The sequence below is a fragment of the Nyctereutes procyonoides genome, unplaced genomic scaffold (genome assembly GCF_905146905.1).
Source record: "Nyctereutes procyonoides isolate TBG_1078 unplaced genomic scaffold, NYPRO_anot_genome, whole genome shotgun sequence".
NCBI classification, from domain to species: Eukaryota; Metazoa; Chordata; class Mammalia; order Carnivora; family Canidae; genus Nyctereutes; species Nyctereutes procyonoides.
This window is the reverse complement of record NW_026575134.1, coordinates 14,528,761-14,550,898: the sequence shown is the minus strand read 5'-3', so window position 1 is coordinate 14,550,898 and position 22,138 is coordinate 14,528,761. Positions and strand designations below refer to the sequence as shown.

Sequence of the window (22,138 nt, the reverse complement as noted above, 5' to 3'; positions counted from 1 at the left end):
AAGGACTTGCCTCCTTGCAATCCTTTGGGCTGCTCTCCTCTGGGTCCTGGCTAACATTTGCAGACTCTGCTAGAACAGAACTGCCCAGCTCTGGCTCACAGCAGTCTGCACGAGCATGTTGGAGTTGGTCTGAAAGGAGCGTGGGGGCCGATCTAACCCAGGGGTCCCCTCAGGGCTGGGACCACGTCTATTGTCTGTCATCCGCTGTGCTCACGCTATGATCTTCCAGGACCCTGATTCTCCTCTGGCTCATTCCTCACAAGCCCCTTGGTGGGCTCTCCCCCTCTGGTTTCTCAGGACCTCATGTCTGGACCCTGAAGAAATGACTTTATCCTTCTCTGTTTTCAACTTCATCTGTCTAGTTCTGCAGAGAGATTGGACTTCTCAACCTTTAGCACCAGTTGAGGAGCTCAGTCCTTTGGCGCCCATAACGATGATGATGATGGTAACATTATCACCATGTATTTATCGAAAGTGCGCTCTGCTCCAGACATTGCTCTTGCTGCTTTTAATATATATTTTTTAAAGATTTATTTATTTATTTATGATAGACATAGAGAGAGAGAGAGAGGCAGAGACACAGGCAGAAGGCAAAGCAAGCTCCATGCACCGGGAGCCCGATGTGGGACTCGATCCCGGGACTCCAGGATCACGCCCTGGGCCAAAGGCAGGCGCTAAACCGCTGAGCCACCCAGGGATCCCTCTTGCTGTTTTTATAAAAGTTAGTTCACCTGACCCTCACAACAATTCCACAGGGGAGAGCTAGCATTAGGCCCATTTTACAGATGAGGAAAATTGAGGCACACCAGATTGAGCAACTTGCCCAGAGTCAGCCAGCTGACGTCTGCACCTGGGCAGTGCGCCAGAGCGTGCGCTCACCTTGAGACGCCTGATACTGCCCGGGCAAACAAGCTGGCAGGCGCTCTCCGAGGTCACCGATAAAAGGGAGCCTCTCACTCTGAGCAACCAGGTGCGGAGGCCACCAACCGTCACGCTCAGGCTGGGTCTTCCCTAACCCGCTACATTCTCCTACAGGATGGACCTGAGATCCGATCAAGCAGAGAGAACAAAGCTGGCCCAGCAAGCCCACCTGCATGACAGGTAGCTACCCCCCCCCCCCAACAGCTGTGTCTAAACCTTCCCACTCTAGCACAAGAGGCTCTCTAATGGATCTGGTGTAATTAGCTCCTTACAAAGTCATCATAATTTCCAGGGAGCAGTGACAAACTAATTGATGGATGCTTTTAATCCACAGGTTTACTAGGTATGAACTTAAGTGTAATTAACTATCATTCATTAACAGAACACTTTTTCTCTTTAAATATATAAATTAGGCAGGCTCCACGCTTGTCCCTTGTCCGCCTTCGCGACGTCTGCAAGAGAAGGCTAGAGGCTCCGTAACTCGCCAGTCCCTAAGTGCTCCACGTTGGGGCTGTCAGCACTTGAAGACATTCACCTTCTCTTCCTGTCCTCCTTTTCAGTCTGGCTTCCTATCTGTCCGCTCCACAGGTAACCTTTGCTGACTTTTGGGTAAAGACTGAGATTTAAAAAAAAAAAAAAAAAAAAAGAACCCAAAGCCTCTGATTCTCCACGGTCACCTGCAACCAACCAGTCCTCTCCCACCACATCAAAGGGGTGACATTCTCTTTGGATTTCCTCTTTCCCTCCGAGGCTCAGCTCCCACTATCTGCCTCTGTGGGTAGCTGGTAGAGGAGTGGAGGCCCAGCTGCTCTCAGCAGAGCGGCTCGGTGGGGGGCCTGCCTCCCAGGGCCTCACTCCCCGCTGGGCAAACTGTGCTTTGGATTATTTACATCAGTGCTTCTCTTCACTGGGGCAGAAAATTGAGAGATGACCACATAACTGAGGAATATTTCTCTGTCACCCTGTTCGATGACACGACTTGGCTCAGCTCTTGGGAACAGAAGAGCTTCCCCCCTATTCAGGCACACGGCGCTTTAAAGGCCTGCGTTCCCTCTAGGGGTTTGGGTTTCTCACCCCATCATTGTCATGGTTTTCTGTCCCTGCCCTCCTCATTCCCCAAATTCCTGGACACGATGCCCAGGAACAAAGCCAGAGGGTAAACACCGTTTCCTGTGGTGACAGGGACAAGCAGGGAGGACACACAGCTGCGGGCTGCCAGCGCCCGACACTCACCATGGTTTGTCCCTTGATCCTTTTGCAGAAAAGACCGTGTGCTGTTTGCTGCTGGAGGTAAGTAGATTGTCTTTGGGCGTTTTGAATGGCTTTGAGGTGCTGCTGGCAGAGTTCTGGCCGCTGAGACAGGCTTTTGTTTTCACCTGTACTAATGACGTCCTGGAATTGGAGGGTGGAGATGCTGGCGAGGGAGAAGGTCTACACATTGAACCGTGTCTTCTCTCTGCAGAGGAAGAAAGAATAGAATTCAGCACATCACCTGAAGCGAGTGAGACCCACACACTCACGCATCCTCAAATACACGTGTGTATCTTGCAGTGTCGTCGGCACCCCTGAAGCCCCAGTTCTGGCTACGATTTTGTCTGGACCTCTGCTCCTATCCCACCAACGAGGAATGATTACATTCTGAATTCCTGTATCAAACGGCATGAGAAAACTACTGCCTCGGTGAGAACAGGAGGCACTCAGCAGGCTCTCCTTCGGCAAAACTACTTCCCCACGACTAGCAGAGGGGCCACCAGGCATTACCGGAACACAGTGGGATAACCACACAGCCAAAGTCATCCCCAGGCAGCTAGCTACTCCGAGGCCACAAGGTCCCTCAGGGCAGTGCGTAGGGTGGGAATCTCAAGAGAACAAATAGGAAATTCTAGAACCTGACCCCCCACCCCATCCCCAGCAGGAGCACTAGTCAGAAGGACCAGAAGGGCTGAATGAAAGGGTCTTTGAATGCCAGGAAATGGCCCATCCACATGCCACTGTGGCCTCTCCAGGCCTCACTGAGGTCCAGGGCCAGGGCTGCTAGGCCAGGGACTGTAGGAGCCTATCGATGCTCAGGTGAGAAGTCACAGATGTGGGCCTCAGTTTAGGCGGATGGGCACAGCTTCTTGAGGTTCTACAGAAAATACCAGAGCTCTGAGCAGTCATGCCTCATGTGGTCAGCCCCTGTGGTCGCGACTCAATGGACAGACAGGATGACGATGCTCACCAGGACAACAGGTGCATGGTGATGTAAGGTTCTTAACTGTGATGGGGTAACAGATTTGATCCAAGCTAAGGATCCACTCTCAAAAAAAAAAAAAAATGCACTTTACACACACAAAAACTTTGTACACAAGTACAGGAAGGAATCGTGGACCCCCAAAAAACAAAGGCTCTGAAATTCGAAGTCCCCTCTGGCTCTCCGGTGCCTACGACAGGATCCCACATACAGTCAGTGCTTCGTTTATGTGTTGAATCAATAAACGAAATAATATCAAATGACCTGATGGGGGGCACCTGGCTGGTTCAGTCTGTAGAGCATTTGACTTTTTTTTTTAGATTATTTATTTATTTATTCATGACAGACACACACAGAGAGAGAGAGAGAGAGAGAGAGAGAGGCAGAAACACAGGCAGAGGGAGAAGCAGGCTCCATGCTGGGAGCCCGATGTAGGACTCCATCCCGGGTCTCCAGGATCACGCCCTAGTCTGAAGGTGGCGCTAAACCGCTGCGCCACCCAGGCGTCCCAGCATCTGACTCTTGATCACGGTGTTGTAAGTTCGAGTCCCACACTGGGTGGAGAGATTACTTAAAAATAAAATCTCCCCCCACCCCCAAAAATGTCCTGATGGGAAGAACTGGAGATCACAAATCTGGAAATCTGGATTGAATATGATAATGGACAAGGTAGGGGGCAAAGATGGCAGGCCACATTGTCCCTCCATCTCCAAGCTGGGTGTCAGGCTTTTCTCATTAGTGAGACATTTGTGGCAGTTATTCCAGGCACCCTGCCCTGGGAGAAGCAAGCCAGAGTAACCTGGCTGTCAGGAATGGGACTTTGGGGTTTCTCTGGGTTCATTCATACCAGTGGGCTGCCAAGTTGTGTCAAAGCAGATTGGCTCTGGTCCTCTTTCTAAGACTTTATTATTTATTTAAGAAAGAGAGACAGAGGGAGAGGGAGAAGGAAAGAGAGAGAGAATGTAGAAGCTAGGAAAGAGGCAGAAGCAGACTCCCTGCTGAGCAGGGAGCCCTACATGGCTTGATCCGGGCACCCTGGGATCACCACCCAAGCTGAAGGCAGACACTTACCCGACTGAGCCACCCAGGTGCCCTGGGAAAGTAGATTTTTGAGGACCGTCTGGTGGTTGGGTACTTTGGCCTGACCAGTGCTCATAGGTTGCCTACACTGAATAACTTTCCTGGGTGATTTTCCTTCACTGAGTCAGAGCAGAATGTTGCAGACGTGCTCAGTTCCAAGAACCATCCTGCTGCAGGTTTTAAAATACAAGGGGTGGGATCCCTGGGTGGCTCAGTGGTTTAGTGCCTGCCTTCAGCCCAGGGTGTGATCCTGGGGTCCTGGGATGGAGTCCCACGTCAGACTCCCTGCATGGAGCCTGCTTCTCCCTCTGCCTGTGTCTCTGCCTCTCTCTGTGTGTGTCTCTCATGAATAAATAATAAAATAAAATCTTAAAAAATAAAATAAAATCCAAGGGCTGGTCCCAGGGCACCTGCTTTGATGTAGTGGGAGAGCCCTGGGCTGCGAGCCAGAGATCTGGGCTCCAACTCCAGCCACGCCACGGCATTGGGCTTATGGCCTGGAGTTCACCACTTACACTTTCTCAGTTTCCATGTCTTTATCTGCAAATGAGGAGGGTCCCTGGGTGGCTTCTAAGGTCTCTTGCCTCTCCATTACCATAAATACAAGGCGTACTTACACCAGGACCTTCTCTCCTCATCCCTCACGATTCCCGAATATTACGGCAGTCACTGCGGCTGAAGTATTGAGATATTTTACTCAGGCAGGATCTTCCTTGGAGGAATTCATCCTTTGTGAAATTGTACTGGCCTTTACAACCCCTGTGAGGCAGGCAGGAAGCAGCCAGGCGTCTCCACCCTCCGCACGGCTGACTGGCCAAAGAAGACCCAGGGCGGCGAGGTGACTCCCCAAGGTCAGGGCCAGTGGCTACACGAGGCATGGGCCTCTGGGCCGTGTGCAGGGGCCTAGCCGTTTCTCAGGAAGACAGGAAATGGGGTGTACTGTGACCAAGATTCGAAGCCAGGAAATTAGGAAGCGCAGGACTTAGAAGCACGGAAGGTCAGAACTGGATCGAAAGTCAGCTGGCCCGATCTCCTTGCTGATAGATGAGGTTGGAGGGGTGATCGGTCACCAGCCTGCAGGGCCGGGCTAGTCGGGGGGCAATGCCAACACCAGAACCAAGTCTTCTCACTTCAAATCCCTAGTACTTGCTACCCTTCCCAAGCGTCTGGCTTAGCAATTTTCTTTTTTGGCAGGGGTTTCCAGAACGAAAATAAGATTTTGATGTTTACCACTACTGTTTTGAAATTTCCTTCATTTACTCACTTGCTTATCGCTTGCTCAAGCTGACACAGTGGGTAGGGGGAAAGGATGTGCAGAAATAGTCCTCAGCTCTGGCGGAGAGGTAAGCTTTGATAATGAAGAGGACTTTTGTTTGGCTAAACCAAGAGTTAAAAATAATAGAAGTAAACAAATACCATATGATCTCACTCATATGTGGAATTTAAGAAACAAAACAAACGAAGTAAAAAAAAAAAAAAGAGAGAGAGAGAAACCGAAAAACAGACTCTTGACTAGAGAAAACAAACTGGTGGTTGCCAGAGGGGAGGTGGGTGGGGGAAAGGTGAAATAGTGATGGGGTTTAAGATTAAGAGCACACTTCTCACGAAGCACCTGGGGGCTTATTGGGTTAAGCCTCTGATGCTTGATTTCAGCTCAGTCGTGATCTCTGGGTCCTGAGATCCAGCCCTGCATCGGGCTCCATGCTGGATGTGGATTCTGCTTGAGATTCTCTCTCTCTCCCTCTCCCTCTGCTCCCCATCCCACTCATACTCTCTCTCTCTCTTAAAAAAAAAGTATATTTGTCGTGAAGGAGTAACGTACAGAATTGTTGAATCACGATATTGTGTACCTGACACTAATACAACACTGTATGTTAAATATACTGGAATCATAGTTCTTACATAACAATAATAATAATACAGGTAAAGATAAATCACAAGGAAGGGTACCAATAAAGACAAAATGAATGAGCCAGACCAATGATTCTAAAATCACCTACTCATGGAATCCTATTTAGTGACCCAGCCAACACGTTCCAGGGCTAAATTCACAGAAAAAAAAATTAAATCAACAGATATGTTTTATGTTTTCTTCTTGGTTTTTAGTTCCATAAATTCTTCTTAAATGACCAATCAGAAGAACAAGTTGGGGGATCCCTGGGAGGCTCAGTAGGTGAGCGTCTGCCTTCGGCCCAGGGCGTGATCCTGGAGTCCCGGGATCGAGTCCCACACTGAGCTCCCTGCGTGGAGCCTGCTTCTCCCTCTGCCTGTGTCCCTGCCTCTCTCTGTGTCTCTCATGAATAAATAAATAAAATCTTAAAAAAAAAAAGAACAAGTTGGATATGAGAATACTCATCAAAACTTGAAGATAGCGGGATCCCTGGGTGGCGCAGCGGTTTGGCGCCTGCCTTTGGCCCAGGGCGCAATCCTGGAGACCCGGGATCGAATCCCACGTCGGGCTCCCGGTGCATGGAGCCTGCTTCTCCCTCTGCTTGTCTCTCTGCCCCCCCCCCCCCCCCCGTGTGACTATCATAAAAAAAAAAAACTTGAAGATAGCACTCCACCCTTAATCTTTTTTTATTAATGTGTGATTTTGCATTGTGATAAACAGATTAAAGCAGTATTTCCTATTTGAACTGTTCCTTATCAGTCAAACTGAAGGAAGTCTATCACTACTTCAAGGTATCCCACAAAGAGACCTGTACTCCTGTCCCCTGAGCTCTGAGAACAAGTGAGGCAGCCACCTGGTGCAGGCGAGGAAAGCCTATGTACGAATTTTAAGTGGGGAACCCCGGTCACAGTGATCAGAGCTTCCCTTAGGAGGTGAGCTTCACACTTCACTCGGCGAAGCTTTTGAAAATGGGTAGAACTGATGTCCTGGGTAGCACGGACTAAGTAGATTTTTCAGAAAGATCCAATTCCTATTCAATCTGTGTTTCTCTAGTCTGGGAAGACCCGCCTGTAGATAACTCACATGGCTTTCTCTTTTGGTGGAGAGGTGGGTGGGCTAGTGATAGGAGCAGACAAGGTCTTAAGTTTCTTGTAAAATGATATTGCTGTGTGGGCGCAATGTCCCTGGGTAGAGTGTTCCAGATTTATATTACAGTCATTCTGACACAAGTCCTCACATACTCTGGGCTTATTTTTTTTCTGTTTTGGTCAAGGGACAGCCTAAGGTAGATCCTTATAGTTATTCTTATTCCAAATGCCCTGCCCTGGAAGAGTTTATAGAACACTGTATTTTTTAGTCACTATTAAAATATTTGATAGACTTAAAAAGATTTTTTTTTTAGAAAAAAAAGAGCCTTTCTCTCCGCTTTTCCTTTCTTTGTTAATGTAAGTAGATGCATGAGCAAAACTGGAATCAATCGATATTTTGGACTATTCTTTTTCAACTAACATTATTCTATTCATACATTACTGATTCCCATATACTAGTCATTTTAAATGGTTAGGTAATATTCAATCATTGTCCTATATTATTTAGCCACTCTCTTACTATCTACTTACTGATTTTTTTTTTACAGTTTATTTAAAAAGTGTTTTAGGATTCTTTCTCTTTTTTTAAAAAAAGATTTTATTTATTTGAAAGAGAAAGAGAGGGGGAGAGAGAGCGAGCGAGCACAAGCTGAAGATAAGTGTGAGCACAAGTGGTGGGGAGGGGCCGAGGGAGGGGGAGAAGCAGACTCTCCACTGAGCAGGGAGCAGGACCCCGGGGATCATGACCCAAGCCGAAGGCAGACGCATAAGCGAATAAACCACTCAGGTACCCCTAGGATTGTATCTCTGACGGGCAGTTCCCAAAGTGAAAGACTGCAACAGTTTATGGCTCTTACAATTTTTCTCCAGACAGAAAGACCAAACCAATGTATTGTGCTAACGCTATATATGAGTACCCCTTACCTACTCAAAATCAGTGTGAGAACACCCATGTGGAATTAAGTGTCGAGGGCAACCTCAGTGATTGATCTTGGATCAGCAGCCTCTGGTCTCATCCCTCTGTCCCCTGGTCAACACTACTAATAATTTATTAAGAAAGTCCCATGTATCAGGCACTCGACTAAACACTTGATTTCCCCTATAGCATTTCATTGTTACAATATCCTAAGAGAGGTACCATTAACAGCTCAATGCTACAGATGAAAAAACTGAGGTTTGGAGACACATCCGAACCCGTGGTCTGAGCTCTACCACCTCGCAATCCTGGAAGGTGCTGTAGTGCGTGAGGGGAGCCTGGAATTGCGCTCAGGACCCCCCACCCCTCCCCGCCCTCTGTGTGGACATTCCAGCAGGGCACCTCTGCTTCCTTAGGGAGAGGAAAGAGATGCCTTTTAGGTCACGGTCACCAGCCCCACGCCACAGCCTGAGATGCCAGCCTCAAGGAGTTGGGACTCCAGGACCAAAGAAATGAAAAGCCAAATCCTTTTACTAAATATTTTGCATTTCTGCCATAGGAAGTCGAGCCCGTGGCCTCGGCAGCTGGCTGTTCTAAGACTACCTGCTTCACCATACACGTCTTAACCATCCTGGTGTGACTCCAGCACGCAGAGCTGGAGACCAGCTGAGTGGGGGGTCTGCAGATGCCGCCTCCCAGCATTCTGAAAATCTCTGGCAGGAGTGGGGAGTCTGGTGTCTCTACAATCCTCTCCCCTTGCCAAATCCACCAGGTCCTGGGGCAATTCCATTTGAGTAAAAATTTGGACCTCCTCTACTCCATGCTTATTCACTGGGATATTTTCATACTCACATCATCAATATCCTGCATCAAAAACCTCAGTGCAGATGCCTCATGAATGGCTGAGCCCGCCACTGACGCCCAGTGTGGTCCTCTGCCCCAGGTTTTTTAAGAATTTGTCCAGAATTCTCCAATATAGTATTTAGGGGACCCATCCCCTCCCAACAGCCCCGCAGTCACCTGTGGCCCACCACGGTTGTGTAGGCTCGCTCAGGCTTAGGCTAGTGTCTGGCTTTCTCATTTGACAGCGTGGACTTTCAGCCCCCACCTCTGAGGGCAAGTGTTTGGCAAACCATTAGCTGGGCTCTGTTTTATCAATGGATTCCATCTGCAGTCGTGGCCACAGTCGGGATGCCTTCCATAAAGGACAACCCTGAATTCCAAGGGACCTTCTTCTAAAAGAAAACTGGGACTGGGAGGGGAAGGGTACTGCACCGACTCCGGCCTGGGGAACTGCAACCACTCAGCAAGGCAGGTAATCCCCAGGTTACAGCTGTCAACACGGAGGCAGACGGCGTTTGAGAAACCAGTCTGAAGTCAAAAGGCTATTCGGGGGAAGAGCAGGGGCTAGAATCTGAGCTTGTGGTCTCATTTGCCACAATTGTAGTTAGACACTAAATATAGTGCCGTGGTGGTTAGAGGAGGCATATTGAATCAGCCTTTCTCAGCAGGAGACGGAATGAAGACACGGTAAAGTCAAGCGACGGTGGCGGCAGAGCTGTGCCAAGCAGCTCCGATGCCAGGAGTGCTGTGGGCTCCTCTAGAATGCCTACTCCCTCCTCAGGCCGGAGCACCTCTTTAAACGATACCAGGGCCTGAGTGGCTGTAGAAGTGCTCCTTAAGGCACGGGTGTCTGCCACCAATTAGCTTATACTAGGTCTTCTTTACCCTCTTCACCTCCTACCCACTGCCAGGCAACAGGCGCCGTCTGGAGCACTTTGACAAATGCCACTATGGGCTGGTGGCTCATGCCAGCTCTGTTCTCAAATCCCTCTGGGCCCTACTTTGGTTTCTCGATCATCTGGTCACTCTCTCCATTCATTCAGTTAGGAGGAGAGACAGCATTCTTGAGTGCCTCTGTGTCAGGCGCTGTACAAGCTACTTTTACACTTCTCAGCTCAAGTAGCCTACCCAGCAGCCCTACAAAGTAGATGCTGTTAGCCTCCTTGTTATAGATGGGGAAATGAAAGCTTAGCGAGATTATGAAACAAGACCGGGGTTATGCAGACCTCGGCATTTGGGAGGAGAGCCCAAGCCAATACTCTTCCCACCATGCCACCCTGCTTGGATGATTTCTTTCACTCTACACTTCAGCAACACGGTTTCTCCCACGATTCTTGACAAAGCATTTCTCATTTTCAGAGCTGGCCCAAGACATGACTCTGAAGCTAGACAACCTGAGATTCTCTTTATCTTCCCCCATGAGCTCTCTCCCATCCTTTTATTGGTTATTTATACTAAGGTGCACATTTCTGGTATCATCCACTGCTGGGCATGATTTGGGGGAGTCCCAGGGACTTTCCGGGGCACTAAAATATTTCCATCACCCCTCAGGGATGAACCCTCAGCCCTCACTAGGCACCAAGCCTAGCTCGAAGAAAAAACCACAGCAAATATAGACCTCTGGGGAAACAAGCACATGTACACACTGCTGGGGGTACTTTCAAGGGATGACATTTCTCTGGAGACCAACCCGTGATGATAGCAAGAACTAAAAAGGAATTCACAGCCTTTGATCTGGTAATCTGGTATCTGTCGTCTGGAAAGGAGACCTCAAGGAAATAATCCGCCCCCTACCCCTGCCTGCCACAGACACACAGCAAAAAAAAAAAAAAAAAAAAAAGTTCAAAGATATTCTCAGTGTGGCACTGTTTATAATAGTAAAAAATATCACAATTGACCTGAGTAGTCTATAATAAAACAACTGAAAATCACAGGAACAAGAGTTATTATCCCAACTTAAAGAAAGGTATATGTGAGATTGTATGCCCAAGTCCACAAGGAAATTACAAATATCACAAATGATATGTAAACACGAATCATTACTTTATAAAAACAAAGAAATTTGTAACATAAATATATATTATATATGAATACATAATGTAGATAAGATGAAGGAAAAAAGGAAGGATATAGGATGGATTACCTAACAGGCTTGGTTTTGTTAAAGCTGTTTGGGTACATGTGAGAAAAGAGATCAAACAAATGAACACAACTACAACAGCACTAAGGCATCGTTAATCCGAGAGGGCAAAAGGAGGGAAAACAGGTGCAAATACAAAGGTAGGAAGGAGTAACACGTGTTCAAGTCAACCTCATTCATTCATTCATACATTCATTCATATGTAAAGAATTTCCTTGCCACAAAACTGTATGCCAGGCACTGGGATATGATGCTGGAGACAAGACACTGTCATTGCCAGAGGGTTCCCTCAGGCTGGCCATCACTTCGTCACCCTGAGTGGTGGGGGAAGGCTCCCCCTGAGGAGACAGGCTGCTTCCTGGAGGACCCGAGGCAGGTGCCTTAGCCCTCCTGCTTTGCGGGACTTTGCCTACAGCCAGATCCCTGATTCTCTTGATATTATCAGGCCTTTTATAGTCCTAGCTGTTCCCATATGCCCAGAGCCAAGATGGGAGTGGTGGGGTTGACAAGGAGCTCCCCCTGCATGGGATTAACTTCTCCATCAGGGTGACGGCCTCCCATAGCCACTCAACATACCCATGGCACAAGCCACACAAGTTCTGATGTGGGAGCCACGCAACCTGAGGTGAAAACTGGTGGCTTCCAGTCTTAAGAGAAGTTGTTGGCTTCTACCTCAGGATGGCACAGCTAACAACTTCCCTGCCCCAGGGGCACCAAAGGGACAGGTGTGACAGGCAGCTGGAAGCTGGTGAGGCAGGGAGAACAGGGGTTCCCAATGTCTTAAACACCTGAACGGTGTGCTGAATCTTCCCAATACTGTCTTGAGGCAACATCAGTAGCCCTTCCCCTGATGCTTTGGGCTAAGTGCATAAAGCATCCCCGTCACAGGCACGCCGTGTCCACACCCCACGGGAGGGGGCAGGGAGGGTCCTGCGGCACCAGGTGGAGAAACTGCCCAGGCCATACCTCTGGTCTCGGAGATGGCTTGGTGCAGCAGGGCCAGGGCCCCCAGGTCTGTCATTTTTAAAAGGTCTTGAGGTGATTTTCATGCTCTGTGCTAGCTTTGAGAGTCATGGTAAATGTCCAGAGACATTGTCTTTGGAATCAGAAAGATCTGGGCTCAAAACCCAGCTTTTGTCACCCATCAGCTCTGTGACCGGGCAGATAATGTAACCGCACCCCCCCCAAGCCCCATTTCCTTACCTATAAAATGAGGACAACACTGTCCACGTCATCGGGCTGTAAGTGGGCAGGTGCCCCGCAGCACACTGGGCACCCTATGTTAGCACGCACCCCACACGGTCATCACTGGCATACTGGCCCAGCCGTCCTGCCACTGGAGGTATGTACCTCGACGGCAGGTGTTTTGTTCACTCCTATCCCTGGCCTGTAGCCCTGGGTCTCGCCCTAATAGGGCACTCACTGTGTTCGGTGTCGAAGAAGCGGGTGTTGGGAGGATCGATGACACACAGGAGGTAGCTACCACAGTGCCAAGTCACTTCTGGTAAGTTCCCCCCCACACGTGAAAATGGAGATTAAAAAATATACAAGCAGTAGCCTTGCTAAGTGGGTAAGTTCTTCCCTGCCTGCTCCGTGGCCCCGAATCGAAGCTGCTCCGCTACAGGAATCCTGCGGGAGCGCGCTGTGCATACGACCACCGGCCGGGGAGGAGAGGCCACCGCCGCCCGATTTCTCTCTGTCCTGCCCTCCGATTTCAAGTGCGGGGCCAGAGTCTCCTGTGCCAGAGGGTACAAAGTCTCAGCTAAGTCCCTGCTCAGCTCACAGCGTCACTCAGAACCACTCACCCCACAGGCTGCCGGGGTCCCGCAGCAACCACTACTAACGGAACCACCTCTGCTCTCCTTGGAGTGGCAGTTGGCAGTGGCAAACAGGAAGTTGTCTTGAAACAGGGTGTGGTTGTGCCCTGTCAATACGTGCGTTCAGAGAGACACACATTTGTTTCGTCTCTCCCCAGCCCCCTCCGGTCTCCCTCTGGCCCCTTCTTTCGGGGCGAGAGGTCTGAGTTATTTCGGTGAAAACAAAGCTTCTTCCAGGACCGAGGATCAACCATCGCCCCCATGCACACAGCTCCCTCCTGGGGAGGGAGGGAGGGGGTGGAAAATATAGGAGTCGCTCACGTGTGGCACCGGGTTAGCAACTGTGTCCGCCAGCGGCTGCGAGCTTTCCCCTCTGCTCCTCCCGTGGGCACGCAGGGGACAACACTCGAGCTAGAAGCCAGGCCAGGTGCACGGCCAGTCACCCCGGGGAGCCGGCCAGCCTGCCTGCCAGCCTGCCAGCCTGCCGGGCCCGGGGTGGGGGGGCCACCCGCGGCTGCTCGCCCTGGACCCAGGGCCGGCCACGGGTAGGAAACCGGGGGAGAGGAAAATCACAGGCCGTGAGTGTCAAGCGAGTGGAAAAGTTCGAGTGCAAGAGACCCGAAACATTTCCTAACGCAGGTTACATACAGAGATGACAGAAATAACGGCTGGGGACGTATGTGCCTCAAGTGTGGCTGGAGCTGCACGGAAATGCAGAGCAGTGGGGGTGCGGCTGGGGAGGCTCGGGTGCCCGAGACGTGTGCCGTCGGGGTCTGCACGCTCCTCCTCCCCGGGCCTCCAGAAGGGCCGCTCGCCACCCCGGCCTCCTCCTGGCCTCGCGGAGGCAGCCGCGCCCCCTGCACGCACGCCCAGCCCTGCCCACGGCCCGGATGCTCCGTGGTCCTGGGCGCTCGGCGCGCTCGGCCGGCCGGGCCCTGTGCTCCTGACCTGGGCCCAGCCCCGCGCCCTCCTGGCGGCCAGCGTGCCCTGCGCTCGCTCGCACTTACACATCCCGGAGGCGGCCTTGCCGTTTGGATAAGGAGGCCCAGCCAGTGACACGCTGGGCAACGCGACTCCTGGGAGCCGTTTCCTGGCTCCTGGCTGAGGGCCCTGGCCAGTCAGAACGCACCACTTCCCCTTTAAGAGAGCACGCCCAGATGCGATTAGGGAAAGGCAGAAAGAAAAGCCCGGAACAGTCAGGGGCTGTATCCTGAATTTGGCAGATGAACTTGGGTTTTCCTGCGCTGCACACACAAGGTGTGGTCAGGGGCAGTGGGCTCCCCAGGGGTGGGGTTGAGCGGTCAGTGTTTGGGGACCTGCAGCAAGCACCCCCTGCTCCCCCAACCCCCCCCCCCCTTCTTGCTTGACGGGCCACGTGCAAGTTGCGTGGGCCCTGCTCCTGGAGCCACTGTCTGCCTGGGCCTGGCCCGGCCGCGGTGGGAGCTCAGGCCTGTCCGCCCCTCCTTCCCCTGGGGCCCGTCCGGCACGCCAGGCAGAGTCCAGGGCAGTGCCCCGCGCTACGCTTTGGAGAGTAGAGACATCATTATACAGGCTGAAAAATACTTTTGTGGGACATTTTAACTACGAATGCCAGCAAGGAGTTTTCATTCATTCTGGTTATTTAGGGAGCACATTGCTTGATCTTGGCAGGAAGACTGGGGGAGGAGGATGGTCCGAGAAAACCCTAACAACAAAGGGCCACGTGTTGTATGACTCCACTGATAAGAAATATCCAGAAGAGGTAAATCCACAGACACAGGGCAGATCAGTGATTGCCAGGGGCTGGGGAAGAGGGCAGCGGGGAGGGACCACGAAAGGCTCTTCTGAGGGGTGATGAAAGTGTTTTGGAACTAGGTAAAGGCGATGGTCACGCAGCCCTGGGAATGAACTCAGGGCCACTGAATTGTATGCTTTAAAGTGGTTAGGTGAATTTCACCTCAATTAACAAATTGGCAAAGTGTGTTTTGGGTAATTTTATCTTCCACTGAGATCTCTCCTGTGTTTCATCCAACATTTCTTTGTAGAAGCTGGCTATTACCAGCTTTATTTATTGATAAATCTCAAGTCAATCCTGCCTAAGGAATACATGCCCTCTAAGAAGGAGAAATAAAGGCAAAGTTTTAAGAGACAAAAGCTTTACAAGCCTCAAAAGTATGGCTCTTATGGAGAATTTCAGCTCAGGGGGAGAAGGTATCATCTCAGACCATGCCACATAAGCAAGGCCGTCCCATGCTGGGACCATTCCTTCCGCGGCTTACCAGCATAACCGAAGCCAGCGAGAGGGAGTGTCTCTTGGGGAGAATAATTCAAGAGAACATGACTTTGGACCTCTGAGTTCTTGGCTCCCTTTCCCCTCTTACAGAAAGAGCTTCTTCCCAGAATGAAGGAGAATTAATCCATGTCTGACCGGGAGGGCACTGCGCTGGTTGGCAAAACAGAATTGGTTTCCACAATTTCATTTCTTGGGAATGGAGCCAGTGGGAATGAGGGGCCGTGAGCCAACCAACCCACCTGACCCAGGCTCACCGGAGGGAGCATCCAGCTCTCCTTTCCCGGGCCCTTGCAGGCTTGCCCTGACACAGGCTGCTCCTGTGAGGAAGGCTGTGAGTCTTCTCTGCTAGACCCTAGGCCAGTAGGTCAAGGGCCCAGAGGAGGCCTGCTGGATGTCGCAATGTTTCACAGATGAAAGGGCAGGCTCTGTGGCCCGGGAGCCAGAGTCTTTCCAGAGACAAATGTGAACAGCTTTCCTAGTCTCTGCTGAGTTCCAGGATAATCTAGGGGACAAGAGATGTGAACAGCTTCCATCGGGCAACTCTCCCAGAGCCCTCTGATCCTTCTGGAACACGTTCCCCTGCCTCTTTCACCTTGTTTTCTCCTGTTATCCCAGGTGCCCAGGTAATGAGTTGGTGGCCTAAGTTCTCAGCGAACAGGTGGTTTATGATAAAAAGATGCAATATTTACTACTACTGCTCTGGCATCTGAGGAACAGGAAGTTTAGAACCTTAATTCTAAATATAAAACCAGGTAGTTGAAACTACCTGGCCAATTTTTGGCCCAGTTAAAAAATGGTCAAAGGACTTGAACAGGCATTTCTCCAAAGAGACACACGTGGCCAACAAGCACATGAAAAGATGCTCAACATCATTAGTCTTTAGGGAGCAAATCAAAACCACAATGAACCACAGCTTCCTACCTACTCAGGTGGTTGGATATAAATAAATAAACCAAAATAACCAAAAACGTAAAATAACAAGCGTTGGCGAGGATGTGGAAAAATTGGAACCCTTGGGCGCTGTCCGTGGGAATGTAAAATGGTACAGCCTCTATGGAAAATAGTTTGGGGCTGGGGGGCGCCTGGGTGGCTCAGTCGATTAAGTGTTAGACTCAATTTCTGCTCAGGTCTCAGGATCTCAGGGTCATGAGATGGAGCCCTGAGTCAGCTCCATATGTTGCTAAAGACTCTCCCTCTCCCTCTGCCCCTCCCTCTGCTTGCTCTCACTCTACGCTCTTTCAGAAAAACCAATAAGAAAGGAAACAATATTGTAGTTCCTCAAAAAAATGAAACATAGAAGAACCACATAATCCAGTAATTCTACCCTAAGGTATATGCCCAAAAGAACTGAAAACACCCGCCCAAAACAAATCTTTGTATACGAATGTTCACGGCAACATTATGAATAATCTGCTTCAGAATAACTCAGAGTTACCTTCAAAACTCTTCTTGGAATCACTTAAAAGAGGTAATTTTTTTCAAGAATTTATGTATTTAAAAAAAAAGAATTTATGTATTTTAGAGATATATATATATATATAGAGAGGGAGAGTGGGGGAGGAGCAGAGGGAGAGGGGGAAGCAGACTGCGCTGAGCGAGGAGCCTGATGAGGGGCTCAATCCCAGGATCCCGAGATCATGACCCAAGCCGAAATCAGGAATTGGTCGTCTAACCAATGGAAGCCACCTTGGTGCCCCTACAGGAGGTAATTTTTAGGTTAAGGGAATTAAGGTGCCCAGTAGGAGACAGCTCACAGGCACCCCAAGATAGGAGTTCTCAAACAAGGCCAATTCAGGTCCAATGAAGAAGTGTGAATTTATTTTAAACAATATCACATGCGCCCTTGTGTGCGTGCGCACACACACACACCAGGCATGGAGGCACAGTTCCCCTCTGCCAGGCCCTCGTTGCTGATACAACCATCATTTCCATCAGAGGGATGGAATTTCCATTCCCATGATGGAATCATCATTGCCACCAAAGGCCCCCAGGTCTTAGACCTTGAAGTGAGGAGAGAGTAAGAGACTCCCAACAGGCAAGAAGAAGCCCCATAGTAGTCACTCTCTGCTAATCCCTGCCGGCCCCCTCTTGGGGCCGTCGTCGCCTCCCCAGCACTCTGGCCGTGGGGCAGCCCAGCCTGGCCTCTCCCCTGCAGGCCCCAGTGTGGATGGCGCCTTCCAAGCGTGCACCAGGTGAGATAGCACGGCCGTCCTAGGGCTCTTGGAGCATCCTCCTCTACTTGAGCTGCTTTGCAATGCCACACATTAATCCCATTTCTGCTCTATGGGGGTCAGCTTCAACCAGTCTTACTTCCTTTCCGTGGACACCTTGCCAAATATTGGCTCCTTGAACTCTTTCTCCAGGCTAAACACCCCTGGTATGGTTTTTAAACCACACCTCACAAAACATCGTTTTCACTATTCTGATTTCTGGGTCCTCTTTGGCTCTACTGTCTGTCCTTCAAAAACTGTGGAACTCAGAAGAGAGAACACTACAGATAGGGTCTGGACAGCTCCTGGCTTTCTATCCTGGATGTTATCCTCCTATTAACACAGCTAGAGATTCAATCCAGATTTTTTATTTTTGATAACTGTATCACCCCTATGTCTTATGTCACATTTTCCTGCCAAGCCACAAATCCACAGGTATTCTTTAAAAATGTCATCTGGGGGTGCTTGGGTCGTTCAGTCGGTTAAGCATCTGCCTTTGGCTCAGTCATGATTCCAGTGTCCTGGGATTGAGCCCTGCATCATGCTCCCTGTTCCATGGGGAGTCTCCCTCTCCCTCTTCCCTCCCCCTGCTGGTGCTCTCTGTCTCAAATAAATAAATAAAATCTTTTAAAAAAATGTCATCTGGTTGGATTTAGTCTACTACTCTGGCCTGCTGAAATCATTTTGGACCCTGACCCATTAATGTATCCATTCTCCCACCAAATCTGCCACCTGCAAACTTGATAAGCCTGCCACCAATACCATTCTTCTTCTCGACCCTTACTTATATATAACGTGGAAGAGGACACAGCAACTCTATATATACATCCCCCAGCGTGACAGTGACCCACGAACAGCACTCTTGGCCATTCGGGGCAGGGCTGTCACTTAGCTCACAGTCTTCATCTTCCCTCCTAAGGATCTCATGGAGGACTGACAAATGGGGCTAACAGCCCTCCTCTTACTGGTGGTGGTAAAGATTAAGGGTAAAGGTCTTAGAGCAGTGCATCGAACATAGTGAGCAATCAAATGTTGCTTTTATAACTGCCAAGAAATACAATAAAAAAAAAAAAACCACCTGGTTTTCCAATTCCCAAACTACCTCCTTATTGGCAACCAGATACATACAGCAGGCAGCTGAAATCAAGAGAAGGGGCATTGGCGTCCAGGAGGAGCTGGAGTCTCAGCCCAGGCTCTCCTTCCAGAATTTCCAAGCTCTGGGGTTAACAATTCCTGCCCTCCCACCCTCCCGCCCTGGGCTATAAAGGAGGAGTCAACAACATCAAGCACCTAAAAGAGGTTTAAAAGTTAAGTCAGGCTATGCAAACATAGAACAGTTTTATGATTATTACCATTATAAATAACCCATATCTCACTGCCATTGGCAGAGACCTGCCTTTTAAGCTAGGAGGAACCTGTAGAAGCACCCAGGCTGCCAGAGGCAGGCCTTTCAGCACAGAGCAGCTGGACTGCTGCAAGGAAGCCGATTTCTGACTTCCTCTCCTGGCAGCAATCACCTTCTCTTTCGTCTCAGACCAAAATCCAGGCTGGCTTTCAAAGGGTAATGGATCCTCCCACAGGCCTGCAGGAACACTCTGTCTCTCGGTGATCCCCCTCCCCTGTCAAGACCAGAACCTGAGCCATCTGCAGCAGGAACCCAGCAGGTAGTGAAGGGCTGGGAGGCTGCTCTCAGCTCCCTGGAGGCCCGACCGCAACTCCTCCTTGGGGTTCTGTCCTGAGCGGCAGTTTCTAAGAACACCAGGCTTTTGCCTCTGCCATTCTTGTATTTTTTTTTAAAGATTTTATTTATTTATTTATTCATGAGAGACAGAGAGAGAGAGACAGAGACAGAGAGAGAGGCAGAGACACAGGCAGAGGGAGAAGCAGGCTCCATGCAGGAAGCCAGACACGGGACTCGATCCTGGGTCTCCAGGATCAGGCCCTGGGCTGAAGGCAGCACTAAACTGCTGAGCCACCCGGGCTGCCCCGCCTCTGCCATTCTCAAGGTCCCAGACACCCTGCTCCAGTCTTGGCTGACGTGGTTGCCTCCTCAGGGAACAAATGTTCTTTACTGAGAAAAGATCTTGGGGGAGAATTTTTGCAAAGGGCTATCGAGAGAGCAACCTGCTGGCCCCTAGCACCTCCAGGTCAAAGATGTCCCATAGCACGGGGGGGAGGGAGGGAGGGAGATAAATGGTCAACCACAGGCCCCTGGGAAAAGAGCAGTCGTCGAAATGGGAGACAGATTTTCCTCTCTTAGCCCATGTAAGGCTGGCTTCCCGACTTCCAGAGGGCAGATTTAAATATCTATACATAATTGTTGGCAAGACACCGAGAGGATCATGCCAACGAATCTATTCACAGATCAGGGAGTCTGCCCAGAAGGGAAGGTGACACTTGCTGTCAGATGACCTCTGGGGCCCCCTGGCCTGCGAGCTACCCTTGCTCAACCCACCCCTTCGACAGCCTTCCTCAAGACTGGCGGGCGGCTGACATCATCGAAAAATCATCACAGGACACATGAAAGCTCTCTCAGACTTTCACGGCCCCCGGTGACTTCTTGTGCCTTTGAACCTGTTTTGTCTCCTTCTCGTCGTATTCCCTTTGACCGTGCCTCCACACAGGTGCCTGAGTCTCTGCAGTCGTCTGTGCACAGACACGTCAGAGATGAACCACTACCTCACGTCACCGCAGCGTTTTGATGCTGCCAAAGGGTGGGGCTGAGGTGGGTGCAGGCTGAAGGTGACCGGGGTTATGGGCTAAATGGCGTCACCCCCCACGTTCGTATGTGGAAGTCCCAAGCCCCTGGACCTCGGAATGTGAGTGAATTGGCAGATGAGGTCATTCAGTTAAAATGAGGCCAGGGAGGGTGGGCTCTAATCCAGTATGACCGGAGAAAGAAGAGGAAGAGACACCAGGCGTGTGCACGCAGAGGGGGCAACCTCATGAAGAGACAGCAAGAAGACAGCCGTCTGCCAGCCAAGGGCGGAGGCCTCAGGAGACACCCAGCCTGCTGGCCCTGCCATCTTGGGACTTCCCAGCCTCCACAACTGTGAAAAAATAAATTTCTGTAGTTGAAGCCACCAGGTCTGTGGTATTTTGTTACGACGGCCCTAGCAAACGAATACGATTGAAGGGTTACCTAAAAAGCCTTCCTGTTCACCACACAGGAAAGAAAAAGTACAGTATGGAGGGCAGAGGACAAGAGACTCCTAACCTCCGACATGCTGTAGGGTCTGAGGTGGGCCACTCTGATGGCAAACTGGAGCAAGGCCAGGGTGGGGACAGCTGACTGGTCCTTGAAGACTGGCAAATCCTGCTCTCCCTGGGGCCTGAGGTTGAGGTGGCCTACAGGTGCAGGAGTGTTACCAACCAGGGTGACTAGGGCCACAGCTGAGGAGTAACCAGCTCCTTTCTATCAGCTAAAGTTCTGGTTTGGCCTCTTACCCCTTGAGGGCTCTGTCTGATTTTATTTTATTTTATTTTTTATGATAGGCACACAGTGAGAGAGAGAGAGAGGCAGAGACACAGGCAGAGGGAGAAGCAGGCTCCATGCACCGGGAGCCCGACGTGGGATCCGATCCCGGGTCTCCAGGATCGCGCCCTGGGCCAAAGGCAAGCGCCAAACCGCTGTGCCACCCAGGGATCCCTCTGTCTGATTTTATATGTCACTGCTGTTGTTCCAGAAAAGGCTAAGACCTTGGGTTCGAGTGAGCTGATAGCAGAGTGAGGTGGCCACCAGCAAACTGGCAGGATGGACAAACCATCTCAGACCTTCTGGCCCAGCGCTGTGAGGATCCACTCAATCCCTACGTACTGCCTGGGTGGGTGCCTCGGCCCTCCCGCAGCCTCTAGGACCCTGCCGGGCTTCCCACTGAGTGTGGGGTCCCGCAGAATCACTCCCTGGGGGCCCAGAGAGGAGCTGGGCCCACAAACACTTACTCCTGCTCATGCGCCCAGGCACACCGGATCAACGATCACTCCGATCACTCCGACCACAGCTCTCTCCAGGCTGGCGTTGGGGATCAAGGCAAGGAAGGACCGTGTTTGAAAGGTGTTGGCAGGCATCTGTCTGGAGGGCCTGGGAGGGGCAACAGGCTCTGGGGGGCAGGCAAAGGGCCATACCCGCACTTTCTCAAGGATCCCAGGGTGGGCGGGGCTGGCTAATTCAAATGGAAAAGCCTCAGGGCAGGATGCCTGGGAAACCGCCCCAGCTCCAGCGGATGGGCCTGCGGGCTCCCTTCCGTCTCTGCGTCTCTGCGTCTCTTCACTCTGGGCTCTGGCCATGAGGTCACTTACGCGGCAGAGTGGAAGTTCCCTTAGTCACCGCTCCCTGAGATGCACACAGGCCAACACACCCTCCGACCCCTCCAAAAGGCGAGCCTCAAGTCCTATCTCGACCTCAATATAGGAGGAAGAAAGGGGAAGTGTTGGAGGGATGGCATCCTTGGGGGCAGATCAGAAGCCCAGAACCAAGGGTCTCTTAACGTCCGCAGTGCAGTTCACAGGTCTGGGTGCACCACGAGGAGGCGGAGGTCTGAGGGATGAACGTCGGGGGGCCTGACTGCTAGCTCCCCGGCCCTGCCTCCGCAAGCCAGGCCCCATCTTCACCCTATATCTGCTGGATCCGAAGGGCTTAACTTGTCTTTCGCCAGCTCAGTGGGGCTGCCGTGAGGAAGCCGAGGGCACAGCACGCTCTAAGCGAAAGCAAGCGGCCTCGTCGTCGT

General features: G+C 50.9%; 1 protein-coding gene across 3 annotated transcripts in view; it reads right to left on the bottom strand.

Moving 5' to 3' along the window:
- The window catches only part of ATXN7L1 (ataxin 7 like 1), a 244,271-nt gene that overhangs the window by 53,170 nt on the left and 168,963 nt on the right, over nucleotides 1–22,138 (bottom strand). For all 3 annotated transcript variants that reach the window (XM_055300978.1, XM_055300979.1, XM_055300980.1), the window contains exon 4: nucleotides 2,155–2,377. In XM_055300978.1, coding sequence (XP_055156953.1) covers nucleotides 2,155–2,377 — 223 coding nt within the window. The remainder of the gene's footprint in view (nucleotides 1–2,154; nucleotides 2,378–22,138) is intronic.